The sequence below is a fragment of the Penicillium canescens genome, assembly GCF_028828765.1.
Source record: "Penicillium canescens strain IBT 15451 chromosome Unknown utg000004l_segment0_segment0, whole genome shotgun sequence".
In the NCBI taxonomy this organism is placed as follows: Eukaryota; Fungi; Ascomycota; class Eurotiomycetes; order Eurotiales; family Aspergillaceae; genus Penicillium; species Penicillium canescens.
The window spans coordinates 285,872-303,689 of NW_026703966.1; the positions used below are offsets into that span (position 1 = coordinate 285,872).

General features: G+C 49.6%; 5 protein-coding genes across 5 annotated transcripts; 2 read left to right on the forward strand and 3 right to left on the reverse strand.

Moving 5' to 3' along the window:
- Positions 1-318: 318 nt before the first annotated feature.
- Positions 319-3,001, forward strand: N7446_005511 (sodium:solute symporter family protein; the record flags this gene model as incomplete). Its single annotated transcript, XM_058514259.1, has 11 exons — positions 319-424; positions 474-643; positions 698-884; positions 946-1,045; positions 1,098-1,181; positions 1,231-1,417; positions 1,472-1,522; positions 1,570-1,740; positions 1,803-2,121; positions 2,192-2,703; positions 2,756-3,001. The coding sequence occupies 11 exons, from the start codon at positions 319-321 to the stop codon at positions 2,999-3,001; spliced, it is 2,133 nt and encodes a 710-aa protein (XP_058371437.1).
- Positions 3,002-6,024: 3,023 nt separating this feature from the next.
- On the reverse strand, positions 6,025-6,438 carry N7446_005512 (EthD domain-containing protein; the record flags this gene model as incomplete). The annotated part of the gene is made up of 1 exon (XM_058514260.1): positions 6,025-6,438. The coding sequence occupies one exon, from the start codon at positions 6,436-6,438 to the stop codon at positions 6,025-6,027; it is 414 nt and encodes a 137-aa protein (XP_058371438.1).
- Positions 6,439-6,985: 547 nt separating this feature from the next.
- Positions 6,986-7,743, reverse strand: N7446_005513 (uncharacterized protein; the record flags this gene model as incomplete). Its single annotated transcript, XM_058514261.1, has 3 exons — positions 6,986-7,126; positions 7,180-7,553; positions 7,635-7,743. The coding sequence occupies 3 exons, from the start codon at positions 7,741-7,743 to the stop codon at positions 6,986-6,988; spliced, it is 624 nt and encodes a 207-aa protein (XP_058371439.1).
- Positions 7,744-8,351: 608 nt separating this feature from the next.
- On the reverse strand, positions 8,352-13,889 carry utp10 (snoRNA-binding rRNA-processing protein UTP10; the record flags this gene model as incomplete). Its single annotated transcript, XM_058514262.1, has 3 exons — positions 8,352-8,794; positions 8,849-13,449; positions 13,513-13,889. The coding sequence occupies 3 exons, from the start codon at positions 13,887-13,889 to the stop codon at positions 8,352-8,354; spliced, it is 5,421 nt and encodes a 1,806-aa protein (XP_058371440.1).
- A 309-nt stretch (positions 13,890-14,198) lies between these two features.
- Positions 14,199-17,703, forward strand: N7446_005515 (uncharacterized protein; the record flags this gene model as incomplete). The annotated part of the gene is made up of 3 exons (XM_058514263.1): positions 14,199-14,210; positions 14,260-16,551; positions 16,600-17,703. The coding sequence occupies 3 exons, from the start codon at positions 14,199-14,201 to the stop codon at positions 17,701-17,703; spliced, it is 3,408 nt and encodes a 1,135-aa protein (XP_058371441.1).
- Positions 17,704-17,818: the final 115 nt, after the last annotated feature.

The following is a 17,818-nucleotide window of genomic DNA, read 5'->3' on the forward strand; positions in this document are numbered from 1 at the left end:
CTTAAACTCAAATTGTAGTCCTTTAGCGCCAGAACAAAGCACCTAATCGCCAGCATGAATGAAGCCATTGTGGACCCTATCGAAATCACTTCTGACGAAAGGCCATGGATTCTACTGTAACACCCTGTCCATGAGACTGGAGACGTTGCATCAAATGAACACCCTTAAGCATAGATCGGCCCCAGTTCCATGATCTCGGTACCATGTGCTGATCATACGCTGAACCCTGAACTTATATATCACTCCATATCTCGGTGATTTCCTTTGTAAAAATTTATCTTCCAATTTTCCTGAGCTGTGAGCTCTCTATACTGCATAATGTCGAACTTGTACGTTCGCGAGGGCATTTCAAGTGTCCAGCCACCACTATCGCAGGCTGTTGGATATATTGTTGTCGTCGTGATTGGTGTCATCATTGCCCTAGGTAAGTATACCTATCCCTTGATTTTGGGGTCTATGCTAATAGTTGCCAGGCATGATGCTCATCACCAAAGTGTTGAAGAAAACCACCGGAGAAGATAACAAGAAGACTGAAATGTATGAATTCGCCGTTCAAATCCCAACACAAACTGACCCAGAGAACAGGTTCATGACAGCAAATCGCACTGTTCGCACGGGTCTTACTGCGTCAGCCGTGATATCGGTAAATCCCCTCCCAGGTTCGTCGAAGCAATACTAACAAAAGTGGTCAATATAGTCATGGCTCTGGTCAACAGCCTTGCTCGGCTCATCTTTTGTTGGTTATGATTATGGTGTTGCCGGCCCATTCTGGTTTGCTGCTGGTTGCAGTCCGATGATTGTGTTCTTCGCGTTGCTGGGAATCTCTTGTAAACGGAAGATCCCAGAAGCACATACCTCGCTTGAGGTTGTTCGAATTCGATATGGTAAGTGGTCTTCAGGAACCCTCGTTGAAATTGACATTATTTACATTGGCTGGAAATTTAGGACGTGTCGCCCATGTTGTTTTCATGATTTTGTGTTTGGTGAACAATATCTTTGCTTGTGCAAACATGTTGCTTGGTGCTGCTGCTGTAATTACTGCTGTGTAAGGCTTACTGCACTGCCATGGTTGTCATCTCGCTAACTCATGATTTTAGTACCGGAATGCACATTATAGCTGCAACATTCTTGCTGCCAGTCGGAGTGACAGTCTATACATTTGTCGGTGGTATCAAAGCAACGTAAGTGAACTTATCCTCTCAAGCATAGACCTACTAACACCGTCAACAGCTTCTTAACTGATTATTTCCACACAGCAATTATCATGATCATCGCCTGCTACTTTTCGGTGAAGGCCTTTTCTATTGAAGAAGTTGGATCTGTGGGCAACCTATTCGAACTTGTCCAGGCAGCTGCACAACGTCATCCAGTTTCTGGTAATCAGGATGGGACTTATTTGACTATGACATCGAAGGGTGTAAGGTCGAATTCATATACTTTCCCGAATGCATCCTCACTAACTATCTACTAGGCAATTCTATTTGGAATCCTCCACACCCTTGGCAACTTCGGTCTAGTCATTGTGAGCAGTATATGCTTCCTACTCTCAACATTTCTAACTTTCTCTAGATGGATACGAGTTATTTTATCAAAGCTTTCTCCGCCTCACCTGCAGCAGTAGTCCCCGGCTATACCATTGGTGGAATTGCCTACTTCGCCATTCCATGGGGCCTCGGAACAGTGATGAGCTCCATTGCCTTGGGGCTCGAGAACCAACCCAATTTCCCAACCTTCCCTCGGGTAAGCAGTTCACCCCATACAAAATCAAGCAAAAAACATCTAACCACGCCCACAATCTATAGAGAATGACCACATCAGAAGTCAGCGGCGGCCTAGTTCTCCCCTATGCAGCAATCACAATGGCAGGCAAAGGTGGCGCAGCAGCAGTGCTCCTCATGACATTCATGGCATGCACATCAACACTCTCAGCCCAAGTAATCGCCGTTAGCTCAATTCTCAGCTTCGACGTATATCGCGAGTATTTCAAGAGAAAGGCGACAGACCGCGACCTGATCCGATCCAGCCATTTTGGCGTCATTTTCTTTGCTGCTTTCTCTGCTGGCTTTAGTACCATGCTCCACTACGTGGGCATAGATTTAGGCTGGACACTATACATGCTCGGTATGTCGATCCCACTATATTTTTCTGACACACAAACCACACAAACAACACTAACAACTCCCTCCCACAGGCGTTGTAACCTGCCCCGGAATCTTCCCAATGATATTCACAATACTCTGGAAACGTCAAAGCAAAGCAGCAGCCATACTGTCCCCAGTCCTCGGACTGGCAACAGGACTAGCAGTCTGGCTTGGAACAACCTCACACTTCGGCGGCGAAGTATCTGTCGCATCAACAGGCGAAGTCCTCCCCTGTCTCTACGGCACGGTGGCGTCATGCCTGTCCCCAATCATATACTCCGTCCTGATCACGCTTGTCAGACCGCAGAATTATAACTGGGATGATTTCAAGAAGGAGAAACTCGCGCTTGAGAAGGTCGAGAGTGATTTGACAACTGTGCATCACGACCATGTTCCGCAAGCTGGGAATGAGAGTCTTGAGGATGGAGGTCATGGGCTTGAGAGCAAGGAATTGAAGCGATGGGGCCGCATTGCTGCTGTTTGGGCTGCGGCGACGTTTTTGGGTCATTGGGTTATTTGGCCATTGCCAATGTTCGGATCAGGGTATATTTTCGGGAAAAGGGTATGTCTCATTAACAATGCTGTACTTTTTGCATTCGCTGATGACTGTGCAGTTTTATACGGCCTGGGTTGTTGTTGGCATTATCTGGCTCTGGCTTAGTATGCTCGTCGCTATTTTCTATCCCATTTTTGATGGTGGTATTCAGCAGATTCGCGATGTCTATCGTGGATTGAGAGGACGAGATAATATCGCTGGTACTGTCCCTAGTCAAGAGAAGGGTGGAACCAGTGCTTCACCTTCTGCTGGGTCTATCAGCGATGCTACACGCACCGGGGATGTTCAAGAAATCAAGGATTGATCTTGCAAATGGTCGATGTGGAATCGCTTAGCGGAGAAAGATTATTAATTGCTTTGATGTTTGTCGAGTTCTACAATGTCTTGGTTTAGATTTCAATGACGTTACATGTACTTATTCTAATCTTATATGTTACGATTGAAGATTCACTTGGCAAAACACGTACTACAGATATCCAGGAGACTTCTTACAAGATTGGAAAATCTTTCTTATTCAGTAAACTCATCCTGTGCGACTAGATACAAAAGCTAGGAGCAGATCCCATCAACACCATCAAGGTGATCTAGACAGCCCGCACAATGTAAAGAGTCCCAAATTCCCACTCCATGTGTTAGCGAATGTATGTCCAGTGGACTAAAATATCAACAAAGAAGATAGAAATAAATCAGAAGCCAGCCTTGAGGTTGTCGTACTTGGAGGCAGGGTAGCTCAGCTGATTCTCGCTCTTGTCCAGAGCGCCAGTGCCTCCAAGGTTATTCACAACCTAGAAAAGTCAAAGTCAGTAAGATGATCAAATGTGGAATATTAATGAAACATACCGTGGTGACCAAACTGTCATCACCTGTCTTGTCACCGCTAAGCTCCCACCACATACCACCACCAAGGCCCTTCGACTTAATGTACTCACCCTTCTGGCGCGCAATATCAGGGGTGTCATAGCTGATGAATAAGCGCGAGCCTGGGTTGTAGCAGTAGCTAGCACCTTCCTGGTTCAGATTTGTGACCGCGCAGCCGGACTGGGGCAGAGCCTTGTAGTCCCACACACCGTCCTCCCAGCTACCAGCACCGACACCGCTGTAAGATTGGCCAGGACCGTTGGTGTTGGTAAATGACCGGCCGTATAGAGGCATACCTAGGACAATCTTGCGAGAGGCCACTCCGTGCGAGGTGTAGTAGTCGATCGCTTGGTCCGTGTTAAAGGGAGTGCTGGCTGGGTTGCTGTTAGATGCGTGGAGGTTGGCGTCGTGGCCGGCAACGGTATCCCAGCTTCCGGAGTAGTCGTAGGCCATCAAGTTCCAGAAGTCAAGGTACTGATCCATTTGTGAAAGATGCATTTTCTGGTAGTTAACAGGGCCTAGGATTTGGGTTAGCTTTATCAAGATATCTAGGAATGACACGTACCGGCAGGGGATGCAGTGGTGAGTAAGAAATGGTAGCCTCCTGCGTTGGCTGAGCTGTACGAATCTAAGGCCTAAGAGAATCCACAGTTAGTAGAGGTATCAATAAGAGGAGCATAAACTTACCCCACGAAGACGGCGGAGGGTATCAACAAATTGGTCCGCCTCATTATCATTGGCAGGGTACTACTAATATCAGCATTAAACACCGTCAAAAAGATAGAAAACTCACCTCGAAATCAACATCAATACCGTCAAAGCCCAAGTTCTTCAGCAGCTCGACAGAACTGTCAGCAAACTTCTGGCGTCCAGCCTCAGTCGCAAAGGCAGTTCTAAGGTTGGGAGAATAGGTCCAGCCTCCAATCGACAGAAGAACCTTGAGGTTGCGGTTTTTCTTCTTAAGTAGGAAAAGCTGCTTGACACAGCCATAGACATTGTTTCCGGAATCAGCCCAGGAATCAGTGGGGTAGTGCTTGTCAGTGTCCGACCAAGTGTCCGACAGGACCACCTCCCCAGAGGCTTGGGCATTGGCGAAGGAGTAGAGAATATGGGTCAGTCTCTCGGCAGGAATATCCTGAGGCTGGAAGTTGCGAGCGTAAATGCCCTGATAGTGTTTGGTTAGTTACTCTTATCGAGCATATAAGGATGAGACGCATACCCAGTTCACAAAGTAGGCCACGGAGTGATATCCGTTAACATCGCGAGCAGCAATGTCAGTTGCATTGGTCTTGGTCAGGGAAGGGATGTAGGCAGCGTTGGCCAGCCATGCTAGGCCTAACAAAAAAGGAAGGACAAATTGCATATTGAAGGAGTGTCAAGGTTGTAGCCGATGAAAAGGCTCGGTCCGGCGAGCGTCAGGAAGAGAGAGTTGTCGGGGATGAAGTCGAGGAAGGGGAAAATGAGACTATTTGTACTCGAGGTCGACAATTAATTCAACTGATCATTGTGACATACAATGAGCATTATCAACCCCTCAATACAGATCTCAGACGAGACGCTGCAGCGTAACTACAATAGACCAATAACCTCACTACGCCATTCATCGGGCCAATAGATCACAATGCATCTTCCGTCACATTCTTTAGTCTAGTCCACATGGACCGGATGCCTCCCTCGGAGTATCAGTGGGAATGAGGAGGCGCCACTTACATGCCTCCAACTCCGAACAACTGCATGGTAGTCGAGATCGCTAACAGCATGGCCATGTGTGTAACATTCTGAAATCAAGGTTTGATCTGTTATGCCGACTCAAATCTCTGCCCGCGTGGAGGGTGAAGAAATCCCAGCCAATCGGCCAGGGGCCTATCTGGGGATGGGTGACATTGTCATCTGCGAGTCTCGGCAGTAGCTCGGGACATGCCTGTTCATGCCGGGATTAGATGGTGCAGCAACATTCTGCTATCAGTTTTGGAGTGGGATGTAACTGAGAGGTAGTATTCAAAGCCAAATAGATTGATGCCAGTGAGTTAGCGCTTAGGGGTCTAGGGGGCTAAACCAAATCCACTAAATTAGGGGGGACAGGTACAAGTTTCATGCAGGAACCAGGTCCGCGAGATAAGCCAATGTAACTCTCAAACCATGCGACCGGGACATGTGCCATGGGGTGAAGGGGTGAAGATACAAAATGAACCTGGTGATCCAGGGTGCTCACGTGCCCTATAGTTGCGATGTATGTATCTCAGTACTTATAAATTCTTTGAATGTGACTTGAGGCAGAAAATGGTAAGAGATCTTCACTTTACAGTGAACTAGCTCGATATAACTAACCAGGATGCAAATCTAACTGTCTTTGCCCTATACAACTTCGACGATGCTACATTCGGATGTACAGTACACCCCGACAAAAGACCGATACCTCATATCCACCCGGATGAGGCTCCAAGAGGAAAAAGCTCCGACCAAAAATGTTCAGGCATTGGTCTCAAGCACATCCCCAACCATAGCTATTCCCAGTCTGGAGCGATCCAAGAACTTCCCTTCGTCAGCAGCGATCTGCGCGGCAGCATCCGCCGCCGTAACCCTAGCATGGAAAGCTCCAAAAGCAGCCTGATCAGGGAAAGTAAGTTCAGCATAGGCATCGAAGTCGAAGTCTGACTGCTGCCCGCTGAGGACAGTGGCCGGGGTGAGGGCGTTCCGTGTGGTGGCGTCGTCAGGAGGGGTTGTGACTGTAGTGCGGGCGATGTAGCTTCGTTTGTGTGAAGACGGGAAACTGTCTCCCGCTAGTTTCTTGACTAGATCCACGTGTGCTTCATAGTGTTTTTTGAAGTCTTCCGGTGACAAGCCGGGCTTGCGATAGGCGTAGATGATGGCTGTGACGGGCATTGTTTTGATTGGAGGTGATGTCAATTCAAAGTTGGTATTGCAGATCGGACTGGTTGTGTTTGCGATGTGAATTTTGTATAGCTGACAGCTATGAAAATGTGAACAGAGCCAAATTATTTCTCGGGGGGATTTGTCTCTTTTTTAGAATTGGCCCCCTGTGTAAGAAGTCGCGAAAGAACGGGGGCCGAACTGGTGATTTGTGGAATCCTTTGGCAGATTTCTGCCTATCACTCCAATAGATTTTGTGGCTCGGGTCTTGTGAAATTCTACCTACAAATCAAAAGAAGGCATGGGAACGGAGAGACTCGAGCTGTAACAAATGTTGCAATGACTTGGTTAATGCTAACTTAAAGTAATGGGCCTCAATACAAAAAAAGAAGATCGATATGGGTATTAAGAGAGGAGCGCATACTCAATATCACGAATGGATTAGACGTGACCGGATGCAAGTATCAAATCCAAGTGGCGGACAAAGGCGCATCCTATTCCAGCCACGGCACCTAAACTTGTTAGCAAATATAACCGGCAAAGGGAGAGAAATGTGTGTTCAAACATCAACAGTCGGTGCCTCCCATGCCCTCTGCTTTAAGGATTTCAATCCCAGGTCTTGCTTGAGTTTGACAAGGATTCTAAGGTCTTTGATCACCTTGTCTCGAAGCTGAAGATGTTGCAGGTTGGGAAAAAGCTCCTATAAACGGCTGGTTAGCGTAACAAAGAAATAGGTCAAACAGATTCACAAACTCCAATCATCTTGAAGAGTCCTTTCCACATCGCTACCGCCTTGTCATTGTCTTGATTGTAATAACCTTCAACGGACCCAATAAACAAGTGTTTGACAGCAGGACATACGAGTTGAGGGATCAAAATGGCACTATGCGCGGGCGTATGAACCAACAGTGTTAGAGACTGGAGATTGCGTAAATTGACTCCGTCAAAAGACTTGACCTTGTTGACACGGACAACAGTTTGTATGGTTGCCGTGAGTATCATATCGGCATACACCTGGCGACGATGTACAGGGACGTAATCAAAAATTGGAGCCAGCCCATGGCTCGTGTGTGCAGTGGGTTCAATCCAGATAAGACGCATCGCCTCAGGGTACCAGCTGCTGTTGACTACCGCGCAGTCAAGCAAGGTCAATCTCTTTCGTTTGTGTTTCAGTCCCCTTCGTATGTGCCATGCAAAACGGTGGTGACCCGACAAGAACGAAAAGATGATGCAGAGAATCTCGGCAGTAGCAAGTGCACGCTGTCTGGCGAGAAGGTTGTTTGCTCGCTTCCATCTTGGATAGGAGGACCTCTTCATTTGATCTTGGCTTCGCTAGGTGGAGGTTGAGTGAGGAGGCAAGAGATGCCAAGGTCGAGTTCGATGGATCGGACGGAATGGGGAACGAAGGCGCTGGGTTGTAAGAGAGATGGGTGACAGGGAGAAAATGAACGATCAAAACAACAGCTCCAAAATACAAGGCAGGAACTAAGCTTGCCTGATAGTCTGCCTGAGCAGTGTCTAGCCCAACTACAGCTATACAGCATCAACAGTGAAGCCTCCTAAATCTTTGGACGGCCAGTCAGAATACTGCTAGTGGAGATGCTCCTATTATTTATAGCACTCCACGACGAAGCATGTGGTGAAAGAGGTGAAGAGTAGTTCGGAAACAATGCGGGAAACGGTATAGTCGTTTCAAGCGCTCATGGATTTTGTGTGAAGACCCCTTGATGTCTAAGAAGGATCTCGACGCGTAAACATCCAGCTGGGCCAGTCAGAATGGAGTTACAACAAGAAGCAATAATACAATATTGAAACAATCAATTTTTACACAGACCATCCGTAGATCGCTGCCTGCAAGCCCTCCACGGGCTTCATCTATGGACGCCAAGAAATGCGAATTTTATACACAATCATAACACTACCCCTTAAGTCAACATATCATCAAGGCGCTCACCAAGCACCTTCTCAATCTGCTTAACCCATCTCCGGACTTCTCTCTCGACATTCTCATCCTCATCCTCCATCAACTCACTGATGTAAGGCAGCATCTCGGGAAGAAGTGCAAGCCACTCCTCGCCCAATTGCTCGGTAAGAGCCTGTTCAGTCTTAAGGGCTGCGAGGCGGGTGTGTGGGTTGTCACCACCAGCGGAGCGGGCGTTGGGAGCAGATGAGGGACGGAGGTACTTCATCAGGGCGGAGTTGAGCTCCTTGTGGTTATCCGTAGAGTCGGCGGCGATGGCAAGCTCTGTGATTGTAGGAACAACATCGGCGATGACCATGTTTGAGGTGGTTGTGCTGGTTGCGTGGCCGAGTTGGGCGATCAGAGGGCCAGAAATGCTGGCGAGGTGAGAGGGGCTTTGCCAGAATTCTGTAGCGATTGTTAGCGGTATTCATGTAAACTGGGAACGCATGTATAACCCACCATCCTGATCATGCTCGAAAGCGTTGCGGAGCATGCGAAGAGCTGCCAACCAAAGAGACCTGTGGGTCTTGGATGGACCGACGGTGCTGAGAACTTGAACCACGTTCTCCATAATGTAGCTGGAGTATCCAGTGACAATTGACTGGAGAGTACCGAAGAAGACCTCGAGGAACTTGTAGAAGGTCGTAAGACGCGACACCTGAGCTTGCTCATCCTTCTTGGGAGCGCCAGTGGTGGCCCACTCAACGAACTTGAGGAAGATGGGGCGGAAGGTGCTGTCATTTAGCTTGTAAATCATCTTAATGGTAACATCATTAACCGCAGTCTCAGCCTCGTCAATATCGGAGGCTTCGAAGATCGCAGCGTCACCAAGAGCGAATTGCTCACGGCGCAGGTCAAAGGCCTTGAAGATGATCTTTGTGAGAACAGCAATGTTCTTGGCAATGGTCGACTTGGGGTGCTTCTCAACAGCCAATGTAACAACTTGCAGGATCTCATTGACGGCGGCGGGACCGGCCTCAACGGCGTTCTGCCAGTTACGATCGACAGCGCCAAGAGTAGCACTGACATCGACCTTGCGAGCCATCAACCGCAGAGCCTCTTGACGGCTGTCATCACTGCCCTCGTCAATATCCGCGTTGGCAGACTTGAAAGACAGCAGGAGAACCTTGTCCAAATGAGCAGCTGAGATCATGAATGGAAGGTGGACGAAGAGGGCGGAGAAGAGAGTGTAGACGGCATCGTGAAGTCGCGAGTTCTCCTTCTCGGGGACCAAGCTCAACTCGAGCAGCTCCAAAGAGCGCTTCAGTGTATCGGGAAGCGCAGGAATCAAAGACTGACCCAGTACCTCAGCCATAGAGGCAAGACACAAGATACCCATGTAGCGAATACGGTCGTCAGTCTGGCCAATACATGATTCGCTGGCAACAACTTGAGCAGCAGGGATGATCTTGGAGGGGTCCTTGCGGCCGTACTTGTCGGTGATACGATCGATGCAGGAAACGGCAGCATGCTTAAGAAGCGTATCCGGAGACGACTCGACAATACCAACCAGGTTGGGAATGAAGTCAAGAACACGGATCTGCGACAGGTTGTCACGCTCTGGGGTCTGGCGGAGACGGGTCTCGAGCAGACGAAGAACCTTGCGTCGGAGCTCATCGTTGGGACCCTGGAGCAGAACTTCAATAGTATCCAAGAAGTCAACAAGAGAGAGGGTGCTGAACAAGGAGCCGAGCACCTCGCCACAAGCCTGACTGACGGGCTTCATGTTCTGCACAGCCTCGCCGATGCCCAGGACCTGTTCAAGAACACGGGAGAAGCATGCACGGGACAGATCGGCGTCCTGGCCATCCGACTCGAAGGCTGTTTCAAGCTTGGATTTGAGAGTTGAGTGCTTCAGAAGGTGAGCGAGGTCGCGAAGAAGATCAACAGAGACCTTATGGGGGTCACGTCCATCCTCGCTGCCAATGCCCAGAAGAACCTGAGAAATGCCTGGCTTGGTCTTGAAGGAATCGGTAACAAGGTTGAGGTACTTGCTGTAAGTGGTCAATTCCACAACAGGAGAAGCATCCGACACCAGGCCGGTCATCAAAGTCAGAACGTCCTTGTCGGTGGAGTATCGATTGGCAAGCATGGCCAGAACAGCGAACAGGAAATCCTGTGTTCCAAGCTTGGTGATAAGAGCATGGAAGAGCCTGAGACGGCGGTGCGAGGGAATGTGCTCAAAGGCAGCAGTAAAGCTAAGCAGGAGCTCCGAAGTTCCGGAAACGACATCCCGCTTCTGACTACGCAGAGATTGGATGAGAGCAGGGACAACTTGGTCAATGGTCTGATCAATGACCGAAACGGAGTAGTCATCATCCTTGCGGAGAACGCTAGTGCCCATAAACGTGAAGATGGGCATCACACTGTGGAGGACCAATTCAGGAGCAATGACGGACAGGCTGCCCACGAGAAGGAGAGCCACGTTCTGAACCTGCGGGCTATCGGTCGTACGCACACAATCCACGACCAGATCGGCTCGGATAACAGAGGTGTCGAACTGCGGCTTGACAGATCCCTTAGACTTGTTCACGATGGCCAGGAGACTTCCCAGTGTCAAGCTGAGGAGGTAGCTCATACCACTCTGGATCTGAGACTTGAAATGATGGAGAGCAGCAAGTGTCTGGAAGAGGCCATCAACCAGCTCAGGGTGGGTTTCAGGGGAAGAGCTGTCCACGACTTCCAAGATGAAAGTCATCTTGTCCATCAATTTGCTAAGCTCCGCCTCGTCTTTGACCGTCATGGCGATCATGTTGTTCTGGCTGGTGCGTCGTCGCTTTGGTGCGGGGCCAATAGACTCCACATCAGTAAGAGACTCGGGGATCTTCTGGACGAATTGCTCAAGAACAGCACCAGGGAGCTCCACGCTGCGAAGAATGTCGCGGCAGTTGTTTGTGAGAGTAGAGTTGTTGGATGATTGCCCAAGAGAGTTGTCGAGCAACTTCTCGGATGCGGAGAGCTGGCGGTCTTCGGGGATCTTAGCCCAGAGGTGCTTGATTTGGGCAAAGCACGCTGCCACAAAGGCTGGGCGCAAGGAGTCGGAACCAGAGCTGGCGTTGAAGAGGAGAATATCGACGGCATCCTGTGCCCTTGGGGTAACAATAGCAGCGACCAGCTGTTCTGTCTCGGGTACGGAGATATGTTCCTTGCCGCAAATATCTTCCACCTCCTTCACACTGAAACGACGCCATTCCTCAAGCACGGGAAGAAGTTCCTGTGTAAGAGTGGCAGTGGAGACCTTCTCCACGCTGTTGATGAGCTTTAGCAAGCCGAACTTGGGCGCGAACACAGGCAATCTAACGACGTGAGAGCACATAAAAGTGAAGAAGCTGATGCGCAGAGACTTCTTCAGTTCGGATGCCCCTGAAGCTTCAGACAGAACATTGCCACGAAGTGTAGCCTCGACCACCCTGGAAACATGATTCGAATCAAGGATAGACTCCTCCAGCCCGGGGAGCAAGGCACGCTCCAAGACCTTTTGGGAGTCCTTGGCAGAAAGCCATGCAATGCCCGAAGATTGCTTACCTTGACCGTAGATCGTGTCGTGAGCCCACGGTTTGGAGTTATCACTAGCCTTCAAGTTCTTCTTGTACAAAGAACCGATGATAGCCAAGACGCCGGAAGTCTCGCGGCGAATGCGTTCGGAAGTATCCGAAAGGGCAACAAAGAGGAATGGCAGAAGTGCCTGGGGGTCGAAGTCCACGGGAGCGGACGTGAGGACAGAGGAGACGACGTTCAAAGCACCGATCTTTGTGCCAATTGGGTAGTGACCGGCGACAACTCTGATGAAGAAAGATAGGAATTGAGGAGCCTTGGTCGCCTGAGACTTGCCCAAGATCGGCAAGTTCGTAAAAAGCTCAACCTTTTCTTCCGACTCAACAGCCAAAGCGAAGACTCGTACAAGGTTATCAAATTCAATGATAGATTGCTTGCAAAGGAATGAAGACGGGTACAAGGGCTCTCGAGTCAAAGACTCTAGAGCTGGAGTAAAGGCATCCACATCGGGTTGCTCATCTGCATCCGCCATCTCCACATCTTCAATAGCTGGCGCCGCAACAGACGCTTCTACAACGGTTTGCAAGTTGTGCTCCAGTGCAGGAATGTTGAACGAGGAAGAAGTCAAAGTCTTCTGGAAGATAGGCCGGAGGGCTGCAGAGTGGTTAAATGCTTGGACCAACTCAGCAAGTTGTGTTTGCGCATCCATGGACATCCCGCGGGTCTCATCGGAGCTAGAGGCAGCTTCGAGAACCATGCTCATAGCCTTGCCGATCTCATTCTCGCCGAGCATGTTACGCTCGAAGATAGAGGACAAGAGCAAAAGGTGAGCATTATCTTGCTTGTCAAGATCATTCAAGCAGCCGGCGACGATGCCAAGCAAGAAGTTGGATGTTGGGCATTGGGTGGCTACTTCAGAAAGCTGGCTCATGGGATTCTCGAGGCGCAGCATACTCTTGAACACCTTCTTTGAGATACCAACAGTTGCCTTTTGTTGCGCTAGGAAAGAAAGACAGATGAGACCAGAGTTCTTGGTGTCCTCAGTCCAGGAAGCAACAATGCTTTCCATCAGACCATCAATCACCTGGTTGGAAAGCAAGGCCTTTTGTGCTAGAACCACACAAATCATATAGCAACCGACAATCAACTCTGACACTTTCTTCATAGTGAAGGCAGTGCTGAGTACTGGAAGGACTCGCAAAAGGATGTCTTCATGCTTTTGCTGCTCAGTTTCTCTCCTGCCTGAACGAGAGGCATCTAACATTGCTGAAACCGCTTCTGTAACGACTCCAGCCCAGAAAGCGAGCAATGCATGGCTCTGCGCCTGCTGCTGACACACTTTCAAAACGTAATTGTTTAATGCGGAAAAGAAAGCCTTATTGGTAGCCGCGCTATGAACCAGCGGGTGCCTTGGCGGGTTGATGAGACTATTCTTGTATGGGTTGAGGACTTTGAATGTCGGCGTAAGGTCGTCCGGAAGGATCGATAGAAGGTTCAAGAAGAGAGGTGTCGTATGGTATGGCAAAAACGTCAACAATACGGCATGCGTATTGTGCTCATGAATCCTGCGATGATCTGTCAGTTACCATGTTGCACGACCGTGGCCTTCCAACGTTGCCCCTGCTCACCTGAACCGACGCACTAGCCAATCCACGGCCTTTACTGCGGGGCTTAACTGCAGTCTTCCGCCAACCAAAGCGAGAAAAGCTTCAAGCACAGTGTCCAGCTCCTGGTTCTGAGAGACGTTCATCTGACTGCGATCCTCCGCCTTGCTCTGCTCACTGAAGATTGTGCGCTCAAACTCCGTGAATCGTGGGTCCAGCGAGCACAATTCTTGGAAGCCGTCATAACAAATATCATAGATTGTATCGAAGTCTTGAGATCCGGCGACCTTCCGGTCGAAAATCAGGGATTGTGAGTGTGATATCCTTTGCGCCTTCAGGTCAAGCTCGTGAGACGACTTCGTCGCAATCCGCGACAGCTGGGCGGCAAGAGAGGACGCCATTGCGGTCTCTTTTTTGTCGTTGCTTTGCGGCGGGTTTTGGGCGTTTTTGAAGTCTTGTTTTATGTCTGGTTGCTTACACAAAACAGCAGGGACCCATTCCCCTTGTCAATTGTCTTGTCGCCTTCCTGTCCTTTGAAAGACAGCGGGTCGAGTGAGGTAAGTCTGAGCTGTGTTTAACGGCAAAGTCAAGCGGCCTGGAGCAAACGGTTGACTTTTTTTCTGCCGCCCAGCCCGACCGCCCACCGGCACTACGTTTCTCCGGGTTATCAGCTCCGGCCGCTGCGCGATAAGAAGATCGAGTTGACCACCATGAGCTCGCAGGTAAGTCCATTCTCATTTCGACCTGTGTCCCTACTGATCTTTTATGAAGGACAATGTCCCGCGCTTCTCCAGCTTCCGACCCCCACCTCCACCTCCTCCGGAGGCCCCCACTGGTAAGGAACACCGCCGTCGCCATCGCCAGAGCGTAGCCCAGACTGGGTCTCCGCGGTCTCAGCCCATCCGCCGAGATGATCGTCCTTCAGAGACAGTTAAAGATGTTGGGGTAGAGAAGCTTGATGAAAAAGTCGGCTTCGTTGTCGATACGCGAGGCGATCGACAAAATCTCATCTACGGCACGACATATCGTTATGACGTCCCCAATTATCGTCGCATTGGTAGCGGGCTCGTGATGGGTGCTCCGGGCAAACGTATCGACATTTCAACCCGAGACAGCGACACTTTAATTCTGCGTGCCGACTCTGGCGTGTCCGCTCCCAAGCTCCTCTCCTCCGCCAAGCTGCCACCCTTGTCTCCCGCTCTCCCTATCCGCGCCCGGTCCGACAAGCCATCTGGTACCGAAGATCAAAGCGACTTCATCTCACTCGAGCTCTCACCTAAGCAACCATCCGCAACTGAGATCGATGTCACTGATGAGAGTCGGTCTTACCGCTCCATCCTCGGTCCCAGCAAATCTGAAGAAGCCACCACCAAGGACTACAATGGCGATAAGCTTACTCGAGTCGCTATCGAGCAGAAAATTCTGAACCGCAATGCTGAGCTGAGTCGCCAGACGGAGCTAGACCCAGAGAATGTCACTGCCTGGCTTCATCTTGCTGAGCACCAAGAGCGCGTTATTCTTCCCGCAAGATACAACGATCGGCCCTTCAACTATGCAGAGACGAAGCTTGTGGCAGAGGCTAAACTCTCCGTGTATGAACGGGCATTAAAGGTGAACGGTGAGAACCCTCAGCGCGATCACCTTCTGCTCGGCCGCATGGAAGAGGGCGCGAAGGTCTGGGACTCGAAAAAGCTCTCCAGAGAATGGGAAGAAATTTTATGCTATAACTCCGAGTTCATTAGCCTATGGGTCGAGTATCTGGCTTTCTGTCAGACGGACTTCGAAAATTTCGACTTCGATCAATGTTTCACCTCTTACGTGTACTGCCTGAGACTCCATTCGAACGTTGGGTTCGGTTCGCGCAACAGTCACATCAGGACTTATTTACTCCTGCGCCTGACGCTTTTCCTCCGAGAAGCGGGCTTCATGGAACTAGCCGTCGGTTTGTGGCAAGCCGTGCTTGAGTTTACGTACTTCCGACCCTCTCATCTTTCTGACAAAGCAAAAGCTTTAGAAGAGTTCCAAGCTTTCTGGGAATCTGATATTCCACGTATTGGAGAGCCAAATGCCAAGGGTTGGAAAAATGGAAATTCCTCTACCACCGTTTTTGACGATTCGATTTACGAATACGAAGCTACCCTGCCAAACTTGTTTCCAACCTGGGCATTTGCAGAGAGGGAATACGCCACGAAAAGTCGCATGCCTGCACGCAGTCTGGATTTATCCAAAGAGGATGAAGCTTTCCGAGTGGTCCTTGCCGAAGACTGCAAACAGATACTGCCGTACTTCTGGGATTTCAAAGATAATATGGATGAGCTTATTGATGGATTCATCTGTTTCTGTCATTTGCCTCATCTGACTGTCCCTGAAAATATGCAAACCACACGACTGTGGAGCGGCGACAATTTTCTGCGAAATGAATACATGGACAATTCACGAAACACACTCGACGACTGGATTACTCCTTCGAAAAATGCTGAAACCGCAGCAATTGCGCCTTTCGCATTCCCACATCACAATTTCATTCACACTACAGAGACGCTGTTTGCCGATCCGAAATTGTGGTTTTCGGCACTGGAGAAATGGGGCGTGACCACCTCCAGCAACACCTCAGTGATTGATCCTGAATTTGTACAATCGACTCTCCATACTCTTGTCCATGCGTTTCCGGGTGACGATCAATTGGCCGAATATGCGATTGCTGTGACTTTTGCATGTGACAAAACCCTGGGCAAAAAATATGGCAAACAAGTGTTGAAACAGCGATCATCTAACTTGAGATTATATAATGCTGTCGCGCTAATGCATTGGCGGACGGGCCATCGTGATGTTGCTCATAGTATCTGGTCAACTGCTTTGTCGATGAGCCAGACTTCTGAGGACGAACATATCAGCTCCGTCCTTCTGTGGAACTCCTGGATATGGGAGATGCTGCATGCTCGGGAGATGTTCCGAGTCACATATCTGTTGCAAGCTATACCTTACGAAAAGGTGCATATGCTGTCGTACGAAACCGCCGATGAAAGGGATCTCAATCCGACCAAGTTCCTTCGAACCCAGCAGGTAAGTGCCTACTGATTAATATTTCGCATCCACGCTAATCGTTTTTAGTCCTTGCTCGCGGGCCAAGACCGTGCTTTTGCATACAGAAAACCTCAAGCATTTGTGGCCTACACTGATTGTCTTGCTATCCTCCGTTTCGTTGCAGGCCACCCACTTAAGCAAGTTCTTGAAGTCTATGAAGATGCGGTTTCTTATTTTGTAACGTTATCCCAAAGCGAAGAGACCACAAAAGTTTTCGCCGCGGAGCTGCTTCACCAAGCTCGCGCCAGAATCATTTACTACTATGTGGAGAATCGAACCGGGCAATTCAGACCTGCTGAGGTCCGTGAGAAACTTCTCAGCAGCCTGCAGGTCTGGCCTCACAACACCATGTTCTTGTCGTTGTTCAAATGGAATGACGCTCGCTTACGTCTCATGGATCGCACTCGGGACATCTTCGATATTACCAGTCTAGCGGAGGGCAGGGCCTCCCAGGAGATCAGTGGACATGTTCACCGTGTCCCAATCACAACTCACCTATTGAGTATTTACACCGAACTCGGTCGTCCTCTCGTTTTCGGCTCAACTGCCCATTCTATTCGTGCGGCCTTCGAAAGAGCAATTGGTGACAAATTCATCCCAATGGGCAAAACACCTCTGAAACGGGGCCCTTACGATCTCTCCAGCTCCAGTCGTGCTCAAAACAACCTTACCATCTGGAAGCTTTACATATTCTTCGAACTGTACACCGAGCACAATATTCCTCGTGCCCGGGATATCTTCCTGCGCGCCTTCCGAGCGTGTCCCTGGTCCAAGGAGCTTATTATGATTGCATTCGAGCACCTGCGTGCCGACCTTACCAGCCACCTTCCCCTGTGTCAGATCAATACAAAGAACGAGTCCAATCCGCCAGGTTTCGACACTGCCGAGCTCAAGGCCTTTTACACAGATGCTCATCTGCGAGGGATCAGAATTCACCACAATATCAGCGGCTACTTCTACCGCGAGGGTGAAGAAGACGGTATTGACCAGGATGACCAAGGTGCCGGGACCTTCGATGCTGACAACGACCAGCCGCCAAAGAAGATCCGTCGACGCATGAGTCACTCAGGCACTTTCCAACATCTTCCTACTGTTGTGGAAGAGGATGTTGTTATGATGGAGACCTCTTAGGTATCTCCTTTGCTGTTTATACGCCTACGGTGGAAATGAAGGAAAGTCAATGGATAGAAGGCAAATCTGAAAATTCTGCACATGTATGTAAGAGTTCCAAGGAATACATTAATGC